Source organism: Acomys minous (genome assembly GCF_964271855.1).
Source record: "Acomys minous genome assembly, chromosome: 9".
In the NCBI taxonomy this organism is placed as follows: Eukaryota; Metazoa; Chordata; class Mammalia; order Rodentia; family Muridae; genus Acomys; species Acomys minous.
The window spans coordinates 95838722-95862552 of NC_140490.1; the positions used below are offsets into that span (position 1 = coordinate 95838722).

Here is a 23831-nt window from a genome sequence, read left to right on the forward strand (position 1 = left end):
ATGCTTCTCTTCCACTTAGTGACCCCAGTTACTCAGGAAGGTCACACAAACTCCATTCACACAGACTGTCACTTCTTCCTCCATGGGATCTATCTTTTGCCTTGCATCTTGTCAGGACCCTAACCCCAGGCTTCAATCTTACTGTGCCAATAAGCTCTCAGGTCTATCCCATATTGCTCCCAGAAGTGTTAGCAAACACCAGATCTGGTGGTACCATTCTCCTGGCTATCATTCCGTAGTAAATACCCCTCCTAGCCAAAGCTGAAAACACAGGGCATAGGTCTTCACTGGTTTCATAGCTACTCTACGACAAAATCATAACCAAAGACCAAAGAAAGAATCCTACCTTAGTCTAACTTGATAAACTATGAGTTTGTTGGGTTATTTACAGTCTTATGGGAGCTTTATCACCAGAAAGTACCCTGGGCAAGCCTCGAAGTTACAACAGTAGAAAATTCATTCACAGCATGAACAACTCACAAAGGCCACTCTACCAAAGCATCCCAAACTAGCTAACTATTCATCTATGGCCGGCCTTTCTCTAGGAGAGGAATGGTTTTGTGAATCCATGAGCCCTAAGAACCTCTGCATTCCTCCAGTGAGGAAATGCCAATAGGCCTGATCATCATCTTTTCTTTTCTTTCTTTCTTTCTTTTTCTTCTTCTTCTTCTTCTTTTCTTCTTCTTCTTCTCCTTCTTCTTCTTTTTCTTCTTCTTCCTTTTCTTCTACTCCTTATTGTCTCCTTCTTTTCTTCTTTTTCTTCTTATCTTCTCTTTCCCTTCTTCTTCTTTCTTCTTAGATTTATTTATTATGTATACAGTGCTCTGCTTGCATGTGTGCCTGAATGCCAGAAAGGGGACATTAGGTCATATTATAGATGTTTGTGAGCCACCATGTGGTTCTTGAGAGTCTTCTGTTGTGATCCAAGACAGGAGTGGTCATGGACAACCTGGAGGAAACAGCGACCCAGCACAGCTCTCTGTCATTTCTCCCTTTGTTTTCTATAGTCTGTTGCTCAGAGCTTCCATTCCAGTAACATAAAACCACATCTGCCTTCTAAACAACTCAGTTTTTTTCACCTCTATATTTTCCCAAGAATGTTCTCTTTCCCACCCACTTAGCTGTCATAGTTTCAAGCCTAAATTCTACCTATTTGGTGAAATCCTCAAACCAAAGCCATTTGTTTCCTGTTCAAACTCTTGGGAACAATTCTCATCACACTCACTTGCAAATGATCAAGTGACAGGTGTGTATGTTACTAACTTGTGATGTGTCCCATCTCTCTTCCCAGTTTTCACGTCCTTATAGTCAAAAGCTGTGGGCTACAGGTCTTAGACTCAAGTTACTAACATGGGGCTTTTACATAAGAGGTGTTCAGAAAATCTTTTCAAAATGTTATTTATTTGTTTGTTTATTTATTTATTGTGGAGCTATCTCTGTGCGTGTATGGAGGAGGTCCCTCTCAGTCTTAGACCCAAGGGAGGGGAATAGGGTGAAAGCGGGAGGGAGGGAGGATCGGGAGGATACAAGTGATGGGATAACAATTGAGTTGTAATCTGAATAAATTAATAAAATAAAAAAAATTTCAAAAAAAGAAAACCAGAAAAAAAGTCAGGATAAGGATAACTTATGGGAGTTCATTTTTTTCCAGGGCTCAAACTCATGGCCTCAGACTTGGTCAAAAGTACCTTTACCCTGCTGAGCTATCTCAAACAGCCCCAAACCTTGCTTTGAAATGAATGAGGATTTGCCAATTATTTTCATCTGAGTAGCAGTGAACACACACATAGACAGTAGGCACTTGACAAAATCTACAGATTTAAAGTTCAATCTAAAAATCAACTAATGAATATCTAATATGCAAACTTATTACCCACCTAAGACAGTAGAGGGAGTTAAAAGGTGAATAGGATACAGCTCCTAGCCTCAAGAATATTATCTTGAAGGAGGGGTTTAAAAATATGCTATTAAAGTTAAAAAACAAGATGATTCATGAATCAGTAACTCATGAATATATTTATGAAGTCCTTAAAGATTTCTTTATTTAAAAATAGAAAGTAGTGGACTATTCACCAAGGCCCAAAAGGTCTAGAAGGAGATACAGGCTACATGTACAATCTAATTTCTCTTCACTGAAAACAGGAGGGATTTGAGGGAGAAAAGTAGAGAGTTTCCAAAAGAGAAAGTGGTATGCAGGAGCACTGCCCCAGAGTGCTGAGTGGAGGTGAGCTGGGGTCATGTCCTGGATTACTGTTCTAGAACCAGATCTTTTTCAACCACAAAACCTGGCATGCATCTCTAGTCCTGTCTGCCTCTCTAGTGATGCCTTATGGGTAGCTTGAGGACAATTGCATTGGGAGTATTTACATCTTGAATGAAAACTGCAAAGATATAAATCTGCCTTTTTAAAGATTCATTTTATTATTTTTAATGTATGAATGTTTTCTCTCTCTTTGTGTGTGTGTGTGTGTGTGTGTGTGTGTGTGTGTGTGTGTGTGTGTACACACACCCCACATGCATGTCTGGTGCCTAAGAACACCAGAAGAAAAGGACAACAGGTCCCCGGGGGCTAGAGTTACTGACATTTGTGAGGTGCCATGTGGGTACTGGGAATCGAACCCAGGTCCTCTAGAAGAGCTGCGAGTACTCCTAGCCACTGAGCCAACTCTCCAGCCCCTAAATTGGCTTTTTAAATGATCTCTTTGTGAAACCTTTATCAACATATAGCAGATCATGTCACAGCATGAAAGGAAACATGTGAAATGATGACCAAGAAATAGTTTAAGCTCAAGAACACCAAAATCTATTTTAATTTTTTTCTTCACTCAAATTTCTCTTTTCCCAGTGTTCATTAAAGGAAACTATAGGGGAAAAAGGGCAGGTGAATATGGTCTGTGTTTACGTGTGTGTGTGTGTGTGTGTATGTTGGTGGGGGACAGAAAGGGGATAGGGTGTGTATGTGTGTGTGCGCGCGCGTGCCTACATGAGTTCATGTGTACCACCTACACATAAAAGCCAGAAGAGGCCGTTGGATGCCCTAGAACTGGGGTTGCAGATACTTGTAAGCTACCATGTGGGTGCTGAGAACTGAACCAGGGTCCCCTGGAAGATCAGAAAGTGCCCTTAATCAGACTCACTTTGCCATCCATCTATTTTTTTAAATTCATGACTATGTGTCTAGGTATGTGTATGCTGTGCCCATGGAGGCCGGAAGAGGACATCATTGATGATGAGGTCCTACATGAGCAGGCACACATTGTGAGCTGCCCAGGGTGGATGCTGGGAATTGAACTCAGGTTCATACCTTGAGGATTCTTGCTTCTAGATTTCTATTGATGTCTTGGCAAATTACAGACACAAAATATTGGTACAATGCAAGGAGAGGCAGAACCTACCAAGAGGAAAAAAAAAAGTCTCAGTTTTAAGATATAACTTATCAACTTAATAGACTAGTAATCCAATTTTGCCAAACATTAACTGTAGGATGTGTTACATAAATATCGCATTTCTGCATTAGCATAATAAGCTGTTTTATAGAAATAAAATGGCCTGCCTAGTTATATTAGTCACATCTCTTATTGCTGCAATAAAATACCTGACAAAAGCAACTGAAGGAAGGAAATGTTTACTGGAACTCACAGCCTGGGGGGTCCAGGCAGGCCACCCTGGTGGGGAAGACACAGCAACAGGAGCGTGAGGCAGCTGGTCCACGGCGCAGCCTCAGTCAGGAAGCGGACAGGTAAATGTTGACACTCAGAAAGCCTGATTTCTCCTTTTCATTTAGTTCAGGACCCAAGCCAAGGGAATGCCACCACTCATATTTAAGGTAAGTATCTCTATGTCTCCTCTCTCTCTCTTTCTCTCTCTGTCTCTCTCTGTCTCTCTCTCTCTTTCTCTGTCTGTCTCTCTCTGTCTCTCTCTCTCTTTCTCTGTCTGTCTCTCTCTGTCTCTCTCTGTCTGTCTCTCTCTCTCTCTCTGTCTCTCTCTGTCTGTCTGTCTCTCTCTCCCCTCCGCCACCCCCCCCCCCGCACCCTTACTCCGTGTGTTGCCTTCGCTGCCCTGGAACTTGCTTTACAGTCCAGCCTAGCCTTGAGCTCACAGACATCCACCTGCCTCTGCTTCCCACGTACTGGGAGGAAAAGTGTGTGTGAACCACACCTGGCTGAGTGTCTCTATTTCGATTAACTTCATCTAGAAAGTCTCTCACGGTTATGTCTAGAGGTTCCCATGGTGGGTCCCAACCTCCTCAAGTTGACAGTCAAGATTATCCTCTGCGTTAGCATATGCTTCCTAATCTCATTAGACCTTGAAGATGCTATCAGAGACTTGAGAGTTCCATGGCTATGTCATTTGTGGCCCCAATGTAAGGGTCCCATCTCTAAGTGCAGACAAGGTCAAGTACAATTCATTATCTTTTTTAAAAAAGCAATGGCATGAATGTGTGAGGAATGTGTGAAAATTCTAGAAAACATGCTGTCCGAGAATGGAGAACTTACGGCAATGGATTTACGTCCGTGGCCCCTCGCTAGCTCTTACTTATTCGCATCACTGTCATCTGCAATGCCTTCAATCAGCATCTTCCCATGGCAAAAGTGTCACGTGCCTCATATATTAGATGAGACACTGTTGGGTGAGAAGAAAAAGTGTGGCTTGTCCCAGCCTTTATAGAGCATAGCCTCTATTGACTAAACCCAAGCTTTCTCCACACTTAGTGTTTTTATTGTCCTAAAGTTAAACCCACATAGACTCCCAGGATCTCAGATGACTGTGCCATTACTCATCACAGCAAGGGATGGTTTGGCATGGACACTGGAACAGTTCCTGATCTCAGCTCACACCAGAAGCTTCACTCCGGCAGCTGCACCTGGCACGCCAATGTAGGCTCAGTTTTCTTAGCCAATATATTTTATTATAGCTTATTAACTGAGCATACGTCACCTATAACCTGACTAACCAAAACAATAGGAAGAGAGGATTAAGGAACACAATAACAAAACCATAAGGATATCAGCAGGATTCCTTCTACTGGAACCTGAAGTAACCAGAACCTAGAACCTCAGCAGGAGCCGGAGCCCCGAAGCCTTCCCTCGAGCGGTTCTCTCTAGGAGCATCTCAAAGTGGAGGGATGGATAGCCAAAACTATCCCAAGTCTCCAAAAAGCCCCAGCTCCAGTTCTGGGCTCATTTATATATCTCCTCCCAGAGTCTGTTCATGGGATCTTTACAGCTGGCAACAATCAAGCTCCCGCACGAGGTGGTTGGTCTTCTAGTGGATTAACCTCACCTGTTCTCTCACAAGACCATTCCAATCCCGCACTTGGGATCATAAAAAACAGGTTTATCTCTCCTTCAAGCTAAGGGTGAGACCCCATTATTGTCTCACCTTTTGTAGACTGAGGAGTGAACCAAGCACCTTGCCGCTTGGTTCGTGTTAGGCAGGAACTCTACCACTAAACTATACCTCCTGACACCTTTGACTTTTATTCTTTATTTTGAGATATGTCTTACTATGCTGGCCAGGCTAGTGTTTAATTTGCCTCATAGCCAAGGCGGGCCTTTAACTTGTGATCCTCCAGTCTTAGGCTCTTGAGTAGCTGGGATCATGAGCCTGAGCTAGCAGACATGGACAAGCAAAATTATTGTCTGAGAGCAAACTCTGTATTTTACAGATGTCTCACCTGCCAAGAGGCTTCTTCTCAAGGCTGATGTAATATAAGACAGAAGGTGCTCACTGTTTCTGACTGGTTGGGGGACATCTAACGATGGGTCAGGTAGAAGCTACACCAGCAATCACTTTCGTAAAAGATTGGGATTAGTTTGAAATGACTTTGAACATAATACACTTTTCTACAATGATGCACCGCAAATGTAAAGCAAAACCTTTACTACAATTAACACAGCATGGAACAGCAAGAACAATTTTACTTTTGAGATTTAGTTTCTTTTCTTTAGTGAGAAATAAAAACACACTATTTTATTACCATCTATTGCTCAATTATTCAGGAAAAACATGCTCAATTTCTTTAGCTCTAGAGGGGAAAAAGTCTTATTTCTTTTTGAGACTTTATATATGAATATGGGGGCAGCTAGGGGGTCCCCAGGGGATAGAAGTGTATCCCAATCTAGAAGTGAGCTGTGCTACAGGAAACAAAGTATCATTTCATGAAAGCTTTGTTTGTTGGTTGGTTTGCTTTTTAGTAAATAATTCCTTGCCAAATCTGCCCAGTGTTGAAAGCACTTACCACCCTCTTCATGGCAATAAGTATTTTTAATATAAGAAGAGAGATAAATTCATTAGAACAAGTATACCATAAGAATATAAAAGATAAATGCATACACATCTATACATATGTTTTATATATATATACATACATATATATACATATATATATATATATATATATATATATATATATATATATACATACATACATACACAGAGAGACAGAGAGAGGGACAGACAGAGACAGAGAGAGGAGGAAGAAAAACAATAGCCAGTGTCTAGAGCATATTAATTTATTTTTAAGTTTAGTCAACTTCAGATTTGTGATATACACTTCAATTTCTTCCCCCAAAAGGGGAAAATGAACAGTGTTTGGACTCTGGGGGTTCTGAAGACATTGAGAAACGTCTGCTTTTTATCTCACAGTTAAGATTTGTTGTTCTTAGATACATCTTTGACAGAGAAGACACAGAACATGATAGAAAATGAACTTATCTCAAAGTTTGGACATTAACAAGAACTACACTTTAACTCTGTGAGCCTTAAATGCCCTAGATTTCTGTCCAACATCAACAATGCATTCTAGTCAATTTTATCAAATGTCTTGAGGGAAAGAAGAGTGAAGTAAGAGAGCACAAAAACAGACAACGGTCGAATAGGCATGTAATGCAAACTAAAATGTCAGAGAGAGACTGTGGATGAGCACGGGTTCAGAAGTACAGGCAAGAATACAAAGTATGTATGATTTACACGTTGTAACCAAATGCACATCAGTGAAACTTGGAAAGTAGAAGGTAAGTTAAGAAATGCATCACAACAAGTTAAGAGGCTTTAAACTTGGGGTCGAAGTAGTAGAATGTGTGTAATGAAAGTCAAAGCGGGGAGATTCGGGGTGAAAAGGTTTAAAGCGGGGAAGGAGAACAGAGAGATTGGGGAGGTGAGGAAGAGGATCAGGTAAAACTAAGATAGTGGGAAAGTCCACAAGAAAACATGACTCTTGGTAAACCAATTAAAATGATAATAACAATAAAAGAGTTTTAATGAAGGTAGCCTACGTGGGCAGATAAAGCTGTCCCAGAAGCCATGGGTTACTAAATAAAAAACCTAGTGCCAGGCAAAGGACCCCTCCCTGTGAGTCTCCAGCCGGCTCCCTGAGGCCCCCAGAACAACACAGGCAGCTTCCACTGAAGCTGGCGGCCCATCAACTAGATGGTGAGACTCTATTGACTAAGATACCGTATGCTGTGGTCATAGCACATAGAGAAAACAAGCTAGAAATAAAATGGAAGCTTCTTTTTTGATAGCTAGCCCTTATAGTACCAAAAGTTGCTGGGCCAATGGCTGGGGGAGAACTGTCATCAACAGTCTGACTGCAGGCTGCACTTCTGACCTATGGTAAAAGGTGTGTCTGTCTGGTGGTGTGATACAAGCAACTCTGTTACAGGGGTGGCCAACCATTTTCTTTCCTTTTTTCCTTTTAAAATTATTGTATTTATTTATTCACTTCACACCCCAATTGTAGCCCCCTCCCCCCTCTCCTCTCTGTTCCTCTCTCCCTCCCTCCCTCTTCCCCCACCTCCCTCCCCTATTCCTCAGCAAAGGGGAGCCCTCACCCACCCACCCAAGCTCATCAATTGCATCAGGACTGAAAAATTCCTCTTCCCCTGTTGCCTGGTGAGGCAGCCCCACCAGGAGGAAGTGATTTAAAAAAAAAAGCAGGCAACCACGTCCACATCAGAGATAACCCCCGTTCCCCTTACTAGGGGACCTACATGGAGGAGCCTGTGCCGCTTGTCCGCTGCATCTGTGCAGGGGCCTACATCCACTCTAGGCATGGTCCTTGGATAGCATGGCTGTCCTCTGAAAGGCTACACCCTGCAGCTGATCCAAACAGATGTGGAGACTCACACCAAGAACCGAACAAAGCGTGGGGAGCCCTGTGGAAAATTGGGAGGATGCATAGAAGGACCTGGAGGTGACAGGAGCTCCACAAGGAGACCAGCAGAGGCAACTAACCAGGGCCCAGAGGAGCTGGGGAGAACCACCATTTTCTAATCAGAATTAAGGCCTGTTACACAGGAAGGACTTCACATCTGCTGCTCCAAACCTGCTAAGAAGCCTGTGGCACTGGAGTCGTAATCCTGAGTGGGGCAGCTACTGCTGCTTTTGCTGAGTGGACATGGTGTGCCCACCTAAATGCCTTCTATACCCTTATATTTATTACTCCTACATCTGTGCTGCTGTCAGCTTTGGTCAGAGAAGCTTCTTTCTGCAGAGGGCAAAGGTCGCTGCAGAGACGTATAAGTGGTCAAAGACTTGAGAATAAATGACAGGTGGGTGCTTGGGCACACGTGGGATGTCTGTATCACCTCCTTCAGGGTACAGAGAACATTATGGGGGAGAGGGCAGAAAGAATGTAAGAGGCAGAGGATGGGGTAGAGCGCTATGGAATGCTGCCTTCTGGGCATGAGGTGCCCATGGCGCTCCTAACACACAGCAGCGACGAGGACCTGTAGGAAACCTGCATGCGATCGACCCCAGCAACACTCTGTCATGGCAAGGGAGGGGAATCATGAGGCCCCACTTCTCCCTGAGGACTCATAGGCAGTCAGGGGTAGCTGTGACAGGGGATGGTTGGGGGTAGGGTGGGGACATTTTCTTCAGTGGTATAGATGCTGCTAAGGTTCCCACGCTCTTACCACTGTTCCTGCTGCTAAGCAACCCTAAGGAACTCACTGAGTCATTAAAAAAAAAAAGACATGAAAATAGAAGGAGGACTAGCTGGAAAGAGAGTATCCATGAGAGTAGGAGATAAGAGGTACCAACGGTGGGGGGGGGGGGGGGAGGCAGGGGGGAGGGCGGGGGGGGATACAGATAATCAAAATAATTATGAAAACATTGTAACAAAAAACACCATTATCTCATTACACATAGGTAATTCATGATACTAATAACATATAAAAGCATTGTTGATCTTACAAGTCACTTACCATGAGGTTGTACCGAGCACAGTGCAGTTCACGGATGACGTAGTACAGGCTTGCAATGACACTGCAGATGTCAGCCCTGAATTTGTCTGAGAAGAGTTCGATGCCCGGGAGGAGCTGGGTGACATCGTACTGAGCGTAGCTATGCTCGGCTTTGGGATGTGGGAGTGTAGTACGAAGCAGGCTCTGAAAGGGGAAAAATGGTGAACTGAGGAGTCACGGCCTCACCTGCAATGATGGAACAGGCCAAAGCAGGCGCGGGTAACACTTCCTGAAGGGCTTTGGGTGTGATCTGTTTGCTGCCCGTCATCATTATAGGTTCCTAACGCTGCTGTCACTCCAGGTGGGCTTTATAAATTCCATTATAATAGTATGCTTACCGTTTTTCAAAGAAAGTATCATTATAGTATCTTTTGGTGAGGCCTGTGCTTCTGGCAAATTCTGTGTAAACATCAACTCGCTCACTCTCAGCTAACTTACTCTTAGAACAAAGGACTGTTCTTTCACAAATGGTACCACTAAGGCTTAAACAGTTAAGTTATATGAGCTTACACAGCTAATGGCTGACTGAAAAGCTTCCAAGTCATGTCTATTTAACTTTGAGCACTGTGGCACTTGCTTTTACCAAGTTACAGACGAGGGAGATGGTGACTGAAGTCTAAACTAGGCAGAGGAGGTTCTAGTCAGTGTCTCTTATGTAACTCATATGACCAGCAGTATGCAACATGTTAGGGAAACAAGATGTATTTATAGAACCAAATTCTATATTTGGAAGTCTTCCTTTGTTATTTTATCACTTAAGTTGAAGACAAAACATTGTGAAATTATTTTCATACATATCGTCAAGGAAATTTTTCAGTTGGATTATTTGTTAATATTATAAAGCACCCAGTTTTCAAAGATGCATATAGCTGTTGGAAATTTTAAGGTCTCTAATTTGCTTTGTAAAACCATTTAAAAATTAACGGGCTTCTCCTGCTCCCTGAGGACTAGCTGCCATAGTACAGGAAGGGGATATTCAAGCTTCCGAGGGAGGTAAGCGACCAATACTCCTGCCTAGCTATGACACTTACAAACCACAACAATGACCGCCGCGGCACCATACACTTAAGGGTGGAGTAGTGGCATTTACAGCTTGGCAGTGACCAGCTGTTCTCTTGGACTTAAGGGCTGCTCAACGAGAGGGAAATCAAAATCATGCCTGGTACTGAAAACCAAGCCAAATACGCAGAGCTGGTGACGTCATGGGTCTTAGAGGAGACCCTCCTGCTGCCGCCTTACTAAATCAGCATAACTCCCAGCTGCACCCTACTGATCCTTACACCCTCAGAGAAGAGGAGCGCCCATCCCTCCTCGAAGAAGCTTCTCTTTGCAAAAGACAGAGACCGTTCCATAAAACCACAACTTGTTGAAATGCAGAGAACAACTGAATACAACTACAACACAACCCCTGCACCCAAGGCTCAAGAACATCGAGGAAGAAGGGGCAGAAAGACTGTAAAAATCAGAGGACCAGGAAGCCTGCTGTGATACCGAATCTCTAGGAATGGCAGGAAAGCAAGCCCATGATACCAGCGCAGGCTGCCCAGCAGGGCCAGAGCAAGACCACCACCAGACGGAAGGGGAAATCTCACAGGCGTCCACCCATAGACAAACATCTACAGAGAACTGAGAGTGGAAGGGAAAGTCTTCCCTGGGGCTGAATCCTCTCATTTGTTATTCAACACCAAGTGGTCAGTCCTGAAACCAAATACATACAAATTACACTAAAAAGATTTAGTAAGATTTATACATACATACACATATGTACATGCATGTATACATGTATGAATATACACACACACACACACACACACACACACACACACACAGAGTTATATAAAAAGAAGCCATGAATTCAAGGGGCCAGGGAGTATAATTTGGGAGAGGATGAAATTAAGAAAGGGATGAAGGAAAATGATATAATTTTATTTTAATTTAAAATTTTTTATTAAAAAATTAATCGGCTTCTAAGATACATCTCACAAGCTAATGTTTATTTTAGGCGTGGCATTACTAATGTAGCAACATTTAATATTAAACAAAAAGCTAACCATCTTTAATCGCACACATTCTAGAACACAAACAGGATGAACAAGGGCACGAACAACAAGCTAAAGCTACGCAGCACGGGGTGAGAGAGTTAGTCTGCTTGCTCTTCACAGCTCCCGCTTCCCTTTCAAGCACACGACTTGGGATGTGTGGAAACTGTAAAGTCTGGCTTGAAAGCTGAAGAGGCCTTTCCCAAAGAACATACATATCCAGATTTTAGAAGCCTTCAGCTGACCATGACACGCACACAGCAAGGGCATCTGTCAGTCCATCAGAGCAAACGGGACCTTTGGCAGGGGCCCGGGGCTACATCTCGACTCTCTCAGGTTCTGTTTCAGATAAAAGCTCCTTTCTTTTTTAGTGAAAAATCCCAAGATGCTCCTATCACCTTAAATCAGTTTATCTCTTGCCTTCACTTTATGATAGATACTCTCTCATGTGCCCCAGAACAACGTTATCTAGCAGAGATGAGGTAAGCCCTGGAAACTGTGTACAGACTGGCTCTATACTGATAGCTAGCGAAGATCCTACTAAGCATAGGAAATTCATGGATCCCTATGTATAAAAATCCACCCACGAGAGGAGAAAAGAGACTGAAAAGTGACTGTTCTACGTTGATGGGGAAGGAGCGGGGCAGCCAACTGCAGCCAACACAGGAACGATGAGTTTGGGTGACTGCAGCACAGCCCCTGCTACCCCCCCTACCTGCAATTCTTATGCACTGGGTAAACCTCATCTGTTTACTGATTACATAAATGGCTCCATCACTCCAGAAAACATACACAAACCATTACCTGAAAAAGCAATGCTGACAAGATGCAACAGTTGATTCTTTTCTTAACGCTCGTGGTCTTAATAAACCTAAATAATTATAAGGAAAACCAATTAGTCGACAACATTCTAAAGGTCCTATATGACAATATTTGGAGATGCGTCTAGAACCAAGGAAATATTAGGGGAAGAGGGAGAATGTATGCAATAAAACAATAAAAAGTATAGAAAAAATGAAAAGTTATCCCAAATCCTACCACTGGTAACATTTTGATCGACTTTCACTTAGACTTTTTCTCTCATAGCTGCACACAAAGAAACAAAGGCTTGTTTATATTAAGATTAAAATTATACCATCGATAATATATATGCAATATGTTGTATAAGCCATTTTCTATTCATGTACTTGGTAAGCTCTATGATTACTTTAAAGAACTATAGTGTTTTATTGTGTAGAGGTATCACGCATAAAAATCTCAATCCTGACTTGTTTCTCTTCCAAGAAATGTTCTAAGTAAAATTTTGAGTGCTTAGCTTATTAATTCCACCAGATAAACCCCTAGAAGTGCAAATTTTTGGCAAAAAAAAAAGAGGAATGAGAAGAAGTTTTTACATGATTCTGGTTGAATAATCACCCCCAAAGGCTGTGGCCATATGGTATCTTGCCACTTCTAACATCAAGCCTTTCCATCCAAAATGAAAATCATGTCTTTCCGCTATGATTGTCTCCCGTTATATCCCTTGGAAGAGTTTGTGCTTTCTTTATGTGACTCTTACAAGCTGCCTTTGCAGCTATAAACCAGATTCTCTTCTCTTCTCTTCTCTTAGATAAATAAAACCAGGCCCCTGGCTCGGCTGTAGTAGCAAGTCTGCCCATCTCTGTTCATCTGTGTGGGTGTCAGAGGTGGGACTCTGCCCTCAAGAGTGTCCTCTGAGCATCTGACAACAGCTAAAGGCCCCATGAGCCCATGTCTCCCCTGGAAGTCAGACTTGCAGCTGGGAGCAAGAAGTGGCTTTCTTGCCTGAAATCACTATGTAATAATTTCAGAGACTGCAAGCTGAGGCACCCTCAACAATGACTGGTCCTTTCTGTGTCACAATCTTCTACTCTTGCTTTCCTAGGTATCACACTGAACTCTCCCAAGTCACAGGTACGCAGCACGTGTATGTGTGGGGTGTATGCTCACACATATGTGTGTTTGAATGTGTGTATGTATCTGTTTGGCTTTCAGTTTCAGAATTTCAAAGATGAATTCCTTCCCAGGGGTACAAAGTCAAAATTGACAGATGCTCTTTCATGGTTAATACTTTTAGAGAAATTTATTTCTTCCTCTACTTCCAAAAGTACCAATTTTGTGAAATATAAAAGCTTTCTCATTTACTATGCTATATAGCTCAAAATGCAGTATGGATTTTTCTTTGACACAGCATGCAGGTGGCCAAAGAAGTGGGCGGAGAGAGGACACCTCTCCTACTCTGGACTTTGGGAATTTCCTAGTTATTATGTGGATTGTTTACTGTATACAAAGCATCGTGATAAACACGTACCAAAGGCTGAATCATGGCCAGAAAGATGTGTGGCCTAACCCCAAGAACCTGAGAAAATAATACCATTTATGGCAAAAAGAGACTATGCAGATGCAATTATATGAAAGACCTTGAGATGGGGTAAATACCCACAAGCGTCTTAACAAGTCCAGGTAGGCAGGATGGTACTTTAACCGAAGAGCCAGAAGGGCCAAGGAGTAGCAGGAAACACAAGGATTGAATTAAAGGTCAGGGAGGGCCTGAGCAGAGAAAGGGTGGAAAGAGCAGAACATTAGCAGACTGCGGCTCTTCAGCGGAAGGTGGGTCTGTAAGGCATGGAACGCAGGAGGACCCTAAAGCGGGAAAGGTCCAGAGAACAGACGCTGTCCTGGAGTGTTCCTAGGAAGCATATGCCTGCAACACCTTGACTGCAGGGTTTCTGAACTTCCTAAGTGTAAGATGATAAATGTGTGCCCAGGCTGGATCTGCTATAGGTGGTTGGTGCTTGCCTGGCATGTGAGTAGCCCTGGGTTAATCCTTGGTACCACGGAGCAACTGAAATGTGTTTTCTTTTTAAAACACTGTAGCAGTTTTGTTATGGCAGCAGTAGGGAACAAATGCTGGGGTGCAGTGGGCTGGTTTGCTATGCTGTAACTCCCAGTAACCTCAGGACATGAGGAGACCCGCAAATGAAGATGATGAAACAGACTGCGGATGGGCCGCCCTAGTCCAACCTGATTTGTATGTAGAAGAGATTTAAATACAGACAGATCCTGAGAAAAGTGACCACCTACAAGCCCAAAAGAGTCTCAGGAAAGCATCAGCCCATGTCCATCTCAGGGGTCCAGTCTCTAACATTATAATATGACGCATGCCTACAGCTTGAAGCTGCCCATCTGTGCTGCTGTTACGGCAAACCAAGCAAGGTAGTACAGTGTGTCGTGTCAGTGTGTCCACCACAGTGTACAGATGAGGGTGCTGAAACTCAGAGAGGACACGCAACACACTGTGGACAGGGGATTCCTAGGATGCTTTGAAACTCGGCCTGAGTAGCCAACCTGCATGCTATACTAGACTGATTCCACTATTCCATTATTCAAGTCCTACTAAAAGCCAACACCATGCCAGGCACTTGGGATGCATCAATAAATAAAGGCCTGTGCCCAGGTGGGACTTATCTCCTGGAGGCAAAGAAATGTCGCAGGAGAAGAGGACAGTCTTAAATAAAAATATCCCAAGATGAAATTGCATCACCCTATAGATGGCCATAACCATGCTGGAAGGAAAAGGAGTTGGCGTGTGGTGCAACCCACACTCAGACTCACTGTGCTATCTTCGCAGAGATCACTGCCCCCTGCAAACAGCCCCAAATGCCAAGCTTGGATAGAAATTCTTCACTGTAGTCCTTGAAACCAGAAGGGGAAGATCTGTTGGCGGCACTGGCGAGGGAGCCAAATTCCTTCCAGGTGTATAGCACATCTGGTTTTCTGAATATGTCATCAAGAGCTTGACACCAACATTTAAAAGCCGCCCTAAGACAGAAACAGAGCCCTCAGTGGAATGTCCTCTGGGCCAGTCATCAAATCAGAGCAGTCAAAGCAAACAGGCTGAAGACGCACCCGGGGCAAATATTAGAAGCTAAGACCACAGTGTCTGTTCCATGTGACAGTCTATCTCAGATCATATGACATGTGACAGTCTATCTCAGATCATATGACATGTGACAGTCTATCTCAGATCATATGACATGTGACAGTCTATCTCAGATCATATGACATGTGACAGTCTATCTCAGATCATATGATAAATAAAACAGAGCAATGCAATGTTATTGTAGAACTAACATTATAGAAGAAAAATGCTTTTCCCTTTTTCCTTTTTTTAAAAAATTGAACAAATAAAAGTCTGTCTTTACTAACATCTGCGGCATTACCTTTTCTTCTCTGCGAAGATGAGGAGACTTCCAAGTGAATGCAGTGACTGAACTTTAAGGCTCCTTTGATTGCTGGCTTGGAGAACATCTGTATTTTTAATCAAGTGAAAGAACAAATGTCAGTTCTGAGGAAAGCATTTCCTTTATGTTTGCAAGAATATTTCCAATTGCATTACTTCTGAGCTGCGTAGACTGCAGTGAGAGAAAACTGCAAGTTAATAGTGTTTTCAAATGTCACACGCTGTATGTACCCAGAGAGAGAGCAAGCGAGACTCTGTTTGAACACTGAAGAATGGGAGACTGAGTCTAATGTCCCAGGATCACATGGGCTCTGTGGAAAAACCAGAGCCAAGTCAGGCAGGAGGAGGCGGTTAACTAACGAGCCTTATGGGGGAGTGGTGGGAAGGCTACAGCTGTGAGACTGACACTGGAGTTTGACTTTCCAACGAGGGTGGACTGGGAGCCGCAGGAGAAAGATAGTGCTTCAATTCTAGAGGCCCCTGACTGCTACTTGGAGATTACATTGTGACAGAGAGAAAGGGCCAAAGAGCTTGTCTTCAGCAGAGATATGACAAGATGCCAATAGACCAGAATTTTCCTTTTACCTAAATGCGGGGTCAGGAGGGTACTTTTATCGTGCGTTTTTCAACTTTCTAATAAAGGAATATATAAATAGGGTTGTCTAGCCAGAAGAAGCCAACACATGTGGCAGTGGTTTCTAATGATCGCAGCAGTATCTCCTAGAGGGCATTTCTGGGACCTCAGGCGGGGTTCTGTGAGTTGTGACCATCAGCTAGAACGTCGTCAGCAGCAACCAGGGATGCAGGATGCCCTGCAGAAACTTGCCCCACAGTGCCTGAAAAAAAGTGAGAACCCTGTTTATGAAGTCCAATATAACTTTGATTCATAGGAATGTTTTAAAGGTATTTTTGTTTGATTTCTAACTGTCCTGAATTTTCCAGAAATACAACCCTTGCAGGGCTTGGCCTTGTTCAGAACAAAACTCACAGTGCTGGGAGAGCTCAATTCACCAACACCTCACACCTGTGTCGATCGATCTAGGCCCTCGGTCACGGGGAGTCCTCACGTGCGATGGCAGCATCTGATCACTTGCACTTTCTCATTTCCATATTAAGCCACAGAATCTAGTTATAGAGTCATTTTGTATTCATTTTCATTTTATCTTTACAGATCCATAGAGGATTTTCAGAAATTACGTATCCCAAAGAATACACGAATTGCAGGTTTTACTTTAGGAAGTAAAGGGAGAAATACACAGGGTCTATGCAAAGGGGCTATGTGTCACTGGAGGGTTGTCATACAACATGGACGAAGGACACACGACTGGGTTTGTAGAAAAGCCGCATCTAAGGGAATGCTGTGAAGAGTGAGGTTGTCTGGGACAGAGTGGAAGCACCTGCCCATGTTGCCATCCTCACAAGGACCTCACAGTTCCAGCAAGAGGAGAATGGAGCCAGAGAGTGGCCTAGGATCTTGCAGCAACCAAGAATAATAGCCAGGTAAGTTACAGCAGGAGTCTGTTTCTAGAATGTTCTATCATAGCCTAAAAGTCTGTAATGAATTGACTGTGCACTCAAGTTCTTCCATCATTCTTAAGTGTTTAGTTCATTTATTATTAGTGCTTGTGTATTGGGGGAGGGGCTGCAGGTGTGCACATCCCATGGCGTACATGTCAAGGTCAGAAGACAACTTTGAAGAGTCTGTTCTCCCCTTCCACCTTTACATGGCTTTAGAGGATTGAACAAAGGTCTCCGCTCTTGAGCACCAAGCACTTTTAGCAGCTCAGCCATCCAGTTGTTACATCCTTCACCCTGCTCTTAAAGGTAACACTTCGGGGCTAGATGCAGTCTCACGTTAACACCAACGGTCATTCTGACGACTTGTACTTGGTTAGCCTTACCAATGGTTTGATGAAAGGAAGAAATGACCAGCCCCAGCTGCGAGTAGGGGAGTTTGCTTTTCTCCACGGAACTGAAAACTCTGAAGTGTTCCTGAGAAAGGTCAGGGGGTGTTGACATGTGCATCTCTTCTGTTCCCAGGCAAAATTCCACCTTCCCTGAGGTAAATCTCGAGTTTATCCCTCCTTTTTCACCTATGGGTATGGGTGAGAAATGGGAAGGGTTAAATGGAGAAAGACGGAGAGGGTGGAAAGGCCAAGAAAAGACAGGCTGTGCCTACAGATGGGCTTCTCTGTGGTCAGGGGGCTGCAGTTTTCTCAGGCCTGGGGTCCAGGGTGGAGTCTGAAGCCTGAAGCTGTTCAAGTGGAGGGGCTTGGTACCTTCGTGCTTTAGCAAAAGTACTACAGAGGAAAAGTACTAGCCTGGCAGGCTAAGTCACTACAGAAGGACAGACAGATAGGGTAAGGCACAACAGAAGGGACAGCCAGAAATGCCAAGGCACTGTAGAAACACCGACAGATACACAGCAAGGCTAAGGCACAACAGAAGGACAGACAGACAGGCGACAGCACTACAGAGGGGGCAGCCAGAAAGGCTAAGTCTTAGCTAATATTCTGCTTCTTCTGCAAGCTGGGGAAATTCAGAAGGTTTGAGTCTGTTTTCTTAAAAATAGCTTCCTACAGTTAAGACTAATTCACCTCTGGGACAGAAGTGACATGCATAGAGCTCTGACCTGAAACAGGAAGAGAGGGAGAAAAAATCTATTTTGTTAGAAGATCACAAAACACAGGGAAAGAAAAGGGTAGGTAAGCAGAGTAAAGGAGCTGAGGGAAGACCTGTGATGGGATGGATGCTGGCGTCTACACCTGAGGACTAGGAGTGAACTACTGAGATGCTCAGAACCCAGTGAGCATGAGGGTGAGCCTGGGGAGCTGTTCTGAGTTGTCATCCTTGCTTTTATAGCTCATGTCTACCAATAATATATTTAGTGATTGGAGGAAGTAATTATGATGCAAAGAATTAATTTAGCAGACTGCCCAAAACACACCAACTGAGATAGGCTAGCTGGCCAGTGAGCACCAGGGAGCCACTTGCTCAGCTTTGCTTTTACCAGCATGCTTTATTTTAACACAGTTTCAGACTTTGAGATGGTTTGAATAGGTATGGCCCCCCCATAGATTCATGTGTTTGAATGCTTGGCCATAGGAAGTGGCACTATTAGGAGATGTGGCCTTGTCGGAGTAGGTGTGGCCTTGTTGGAGGAAGTGTGCCACCGTGGGGGCGGGCTTTGAGGCTCTGCCCAGTGTGAAACACGTCCCATTTCCTCCTTGTTGCCTTCTGCAGATCAAGATGTAGAACTCTTGGCTCCTCTACCACCGTTGTCTGCTCATGATCTGCCATGCTTCCCGCCATGATGACAATGGACTAAACCTCTGAAACTGTAAGCCAGCCCCACTTAAATGTTTTCCCTTATAAGAGTTGCCTTGGTCATGGTGTCTTTTCTCAGTTATAGAAACCCTAGCTAACAGAGAAGTTGGTACCAGGGATTAGGGTATTGCTGTGATAGGCCTGACCATGCTTTCCTTTGGGGGAATGTGGACTTTGGGACTTTGGAAAGCAGTGGAACAACTTAAGTGGGGCTTAATGGGCCACACTAGAAGAAGCATGGATGACAGTGGTGGCCTGGCTCAAGAGGTTTCAGAAGAGAAGAATTTCAGTATGTTGCCTAGACTGTCCTTGTGACATTTTGGTGAAGAATGTAGGTGCTTTTTGCCTTTGTCTGAATAGTCTATCTGAGGCTAAGGTGAAGAGATTTAGATTAATTACATTGGCAAAAGAAAGCTCAAAAGAGCCTAGTACAGACTCCAGCCTGTGGTTCACTCTTAAGAAGAGATTTTTGATCAAGCTTAGAAAGGAAAAATGTATGGTTCAGGTATTAAAGGGGCACCAGGAAGTAGAATGGAGCTAAATCCCGTGTTGAAGGATATTAAATCGAATTAAAGGACTGGTAACTTTGGGGCAAGAGCCCACCCATCTGAGCTTATTGTTCATTTGTTTGCAGTTGAATAAAGGATAGTTATGTCATGCTAGTCATTGTTATGACCTGGCTATAGTTTTCATTTGGACATAAAGATATATAATTGAGGGGGCTGGAGAGATGGCTCAGAGGTTAAGAGCACTGACTGTTCTTCCAGAGGTCCTGAGTTCAATTCCCAGCAACCACATGGTGGCTCACAGCCATCTATAATGTGATCTAATGTACATTGTATACATAATAAATAACTAAATATTTTTTTAAAAAGATATATAATTGTGTGTTATATGGACAAAGGATGGTTGTGATAGCTACTCTCCGTTGTCATCTTGACTGTATCTGAAATGAACTGCAACCCAGAAATAGAGGGCACACCGTGATCCACATCTTAAGGCATAGTGGCCATATTTAAAAAGAGCTTGTAAAAATGAACTAAGGAAAAGCTTAGGCCAAGGCATGGTGATCTGTGCCTTGCTTTTAAATGGCTACTTCTTTGAGACTGATAACTGGCATCTGGTAAGAGGCTCTGCTGAACTCGGTATGGTTCCTAAAGGAAAATAAGAGTAGCTCTACAACCTGCAAAGAAAGCTCCAAGAACTCCAAGGCACGGGACCAAAACCTTAAAAGATGCTGTTTTCCTTTCTGTCCACTGTATTCAGGGAAAGTTGGCTGGTTAAGCAGAAGGTTTAAAAGCAAGTCAGGGGTCTTGGTTGGAATAAGGTATGTGTGTGAGAGAGAGAGAGAGCTGATAGAATCTGTCAGACAGGATAGAAAACGGCTGCCAGAGGAAAAGCATGTTGGTGAGTGAGGAACATGAGGCCAGAGCACTTGGCAGGATGGTACCCAACCTAAGTACAGGCCGAGGGACAGAGAATAAACCTTTACCTTGGGTCTGTGCAAGAAATAACAAAAGCAGTTTTCTGCTGTGTCGGACTGATCTGTTTTGGTATTTGGACTTCTCCAGGGTCTCTCTGAAGCACCTCAAAGTGTCTGTCACATCCACAGGCACGCACACAAGCTGTTTGGCTTGTTTATACTCTGAAATAGAGGAGAACAGGTGTCACAAGACAGCACCAACTCAGAGACCTTCATGGCTTCAGCGGCTGAGTTCAAAGGCCCCAACTTGTAACAGGCACTTGACACTCAGATGATTTTTTTGTAGCACATTTCAAAGTTCTTTTTTTTTTTTTTTTTTAGAGAAAAGTTTTAAAATTTTTTATTCTTATGAAGTGCAAATAACTTTAGATCTTGCCAATTTTCCTTATGAAGCCTCCTACTTTTTCATAAAAAATGAAATAATCTACTCTTTTTTAACAGCCTCTTCAAAGCCCAGGTGCCTTGGGAAACGAGGAGGAAACAACAACAAAATAATAATCTTGGAGCCTGGCAGCTGATCTCAGAAGAGAAGGAAAAGGCAGGCCCTGAGAAAGGAAGAGCAGCTGAGGCCATGTGTGGGTCTGGAGCTGATCAGGTGTTCCGACATGTGCCAGGCACTCGGGGAGATGCCATTAGGTCTCTGGGCAGTGAGAACGGTCCAGGAACCGGACTCGGCTGCAGGTGATCTGCATACAGACAAGATGAGGGCTAAAGGAGAGTGATCTTGCAGGATTCCACATTGAGTAGCTAAAAGATTTACTTCTTCAATAAACCGAACAAGTAAGACATCCCACTAAAAACATAAGGTCTCGGTAATGTAGCCACTTCCTAACTAACAGATCACCAAGAGGTTAAAGGGCGTGACTTTCTTCCTGAAGAGCTGGCCTTTCTAGCTGACTAGATAAGGCTTTCCAACATAGGAAAATTAATGTCACCTTTGCAGAGAGAATCTGACTAAATGATAAAATAAGAGAAGTTTAAAAAAAAAAAAGACAGAAATAAACAGAGGCAGGAAAGGGCACACTGACATCTCTCCAGCCCAAAGTCTAATAAATTACTATGCTTGATTGAATCCTAAAAACAACCCTGAGAAATAAAGGTCATTATCACCCTTATTTTAGAGATGAAGAAAAGAAGGTGCGGAGGGGCCTGGCGAGCAAGCATCATAATCTGGAACGCAAGGAGGTATCCTTGCAGACACAGATATTTTGTGCCAACATCAGAACAGACAGACAGACAGACACAGTGGGGATTCTGTAAAGTTCAAGATACAATGGGCAGACTTGGCTATCCATTGAACAAAAGGGTCCATCCCAGTCCAATTGCCTTTATTTTCTTCGGTGGAGAACCAGGGACGCGCTTTCCAAGGGGGACTCACACCTATGGACAGGTATCTGAGAAAGATAAGGTACCAGCCATGTTCACGCACGACTTCCACAGCAGAAGCACTGTGTTCTCTCACTTGACTGGAGTTTGTGAAATGGCGACCAGGGACCTGGTGGCAGTGAGGGTGAGTGGCTTATCAACCACTCCATGGGAAATGAGGAATCAAAGCAAGCCAGGGAGATTTGGAAAATATTCACCCATCCCCTACACCAGTGCCTGTCTGCCCCCAGAGATGCTCACCCTAGAGAATCTCAATTCCCTCCTCCTGCAGAGCTTCCATACCCCCCTCTGTGGAACCATTCCCAACAGCATTTTTGCTGTGATTTTTCCCATCTCTAAAAATGAAAAAGCTCTCTCTCTTGGCTCATTTCCCCTCAGGCTATCTCCTAGTCCTCTGTTCTGCTTTATAGTAGAATTTTTCCTGCAAAATTTGTCTGCACTTGTTGTTTCCCATCCCCGCATAAACCCATTTCAGTCAGGCGTCTCCTCTGTGCAGCAGAGTCCCTCCCAAGCCGAGCCAATCACTCAGTCCGGCTCTTTTGGCTCTCTTAACCTCACCTCTTGACCTCTTGACCTTGGGACCCCAGGTATTGTTCTTAGACGCCTCTCTTCCCTTCTTAATTTACACTCACCCCCACAAAGATCATCCACAGTCTTGTGTTTAAATATCAGTGTTCTGGTGGCTCCCACATTTTTAGCTCTAGCCCAACGCCCCACTGAAGCTCTCACTCTTCTCTCTAAAGGTCCACATTGCTGGGAGTGCAACAGAAAACTCAATCCTAGCATACCCCCCAGCTGGCTTCCTAACACACACACATACACACACACACACACACACACACACACACGCACACGCACACGCACACGCACACGCACACGCACACACACACAGCATCTACGCCTTCCAGTCTTTCCCATCTCAGTAGAGAACGGCTTTATCTTTATACATGTTCAACTACAAGCTAGAATCACTCTTCTCTCTGGGATCCCAAGTCAAATCCACAGCAAGTCATAGACTCACCCTTCAGAAAATACCTACAGTCCCACCATCTCTCAAGGGCTCCCCTCCACTTCCACTATGTGTGGGCCCTGCTACCTCCTTTGGAACTAAAGCAGTTGTCCTACAAATTGGTCTCCTCCTTTATACCCTAGCTATGTCCACCAAATGCCCCTAACATAGTTTTTAGAAGGTTCTTTTTAAAGTGTAAACTCACTTGTGTCATTTCTTGCTTCAAACTGTCCTCTTGCCCCCATTATCATCCTCAGAAAACACTAGAATTCTTAGAACAACCTCTATGGCCTTATGGGAACCCCCCCAGCTGCTCTGCCTGCCTCCCACTATTCTACCCTTCGCTCCCATATACATCAGGCATGCTTCCAGCCCACAGGCTAACATAACTGGCTCACTTTGGTCTATGACACTGGTTCTCAACCTATGAGTAGCAACCTCTATCACAGAACTTGTATATCAGATATACTGTGCATCAGATATTTACATTATGATATATAACAGTAGCAAATATAACAGTTATGAAGCAGCAACAAAAGTAATTTTATAGTTGTGGGTCACCAGAACATGAAGGATTGTATTAAAGGGTCACAGCATTAGGATGGTTGAGAACCACTGTTCTAGAACATTCTTCTGTCTGGTATCATATATCTTGAATTCTAGATTTCTTGGGACTGTTGCTCAGCTGTCAACTTCTCGGTGAGACCTCACTCTATCACCTACGTATGGGGCATTTCTCCCCCCCCCCCACTATCCCCACAAATCATTATCATATTCTGACATATTACGGCTTACATGCTCATTGGATGTCTCCACGAGCTCATTGTAGACAAAGGCTTTGTCCATTTTGTCACTACTAGTACCTGCTACCTGTTACGTGATATATGCTCAAAGAATTCTGTTAATAAACTAATGAGTGCAGGTCTTCAAAGCTGTATGGCTTGGGCATGTTTCATTAATAATCTCTGCTGTAGGCTAATCTCAGTGATCCTGCCTCAGTCCCCCACTTCTGTATTCCCAGGAAAGCACACCCTGTATTCATCATACCCAACCCCTCGCACCCCTACCCTTATTT

The 23831-nt window shown here is 43.7% G+C and overlaps 1 protein-coding gene across 4 annotated transcripts in view; it reads right to left on the reverse strand.

The window, feature by feature from the left end:
• Positions 1-23831, reverse strand: part of CFAP54 (cilia and flagella associated protein 54) — a 296457-nt gene that overhangs the window by 127432 nt on the left and 145194 nt on the right. For 3 of the 4 annotated variants that reach the window (XM_084796148.1, XM_084796147.1, XM_084796146.1), the window contains 7 exons: positions 20371-20523; positions 17453-17644; positions 15532-15619; positions 14924-15130; positions 12095-12161; positions 9213-9395; positions 3305-3391 (listed from right to left, as the gene is read on the reverse strand). In XM_084796148.1, coding sequence (XP_084652274.1) covers positions 3305-3391; positions 9213-9395; positions 12095-12161; positions 14924-15130; positions 15532-15619; positions 17453-17644; positions 20371-20523 — 977 coding nt within the window. The remainder of the gene's footprint in view (positions 1-3304; positions 3392-9212; positions 9396-12094; positions 12162-14923; positions 15131-15531; positions 15620-17452; positions 17645-20370; positions 20524-23831) is intronic. The other variant, XM_084796149.1, reaches the window with a different exon arrangement.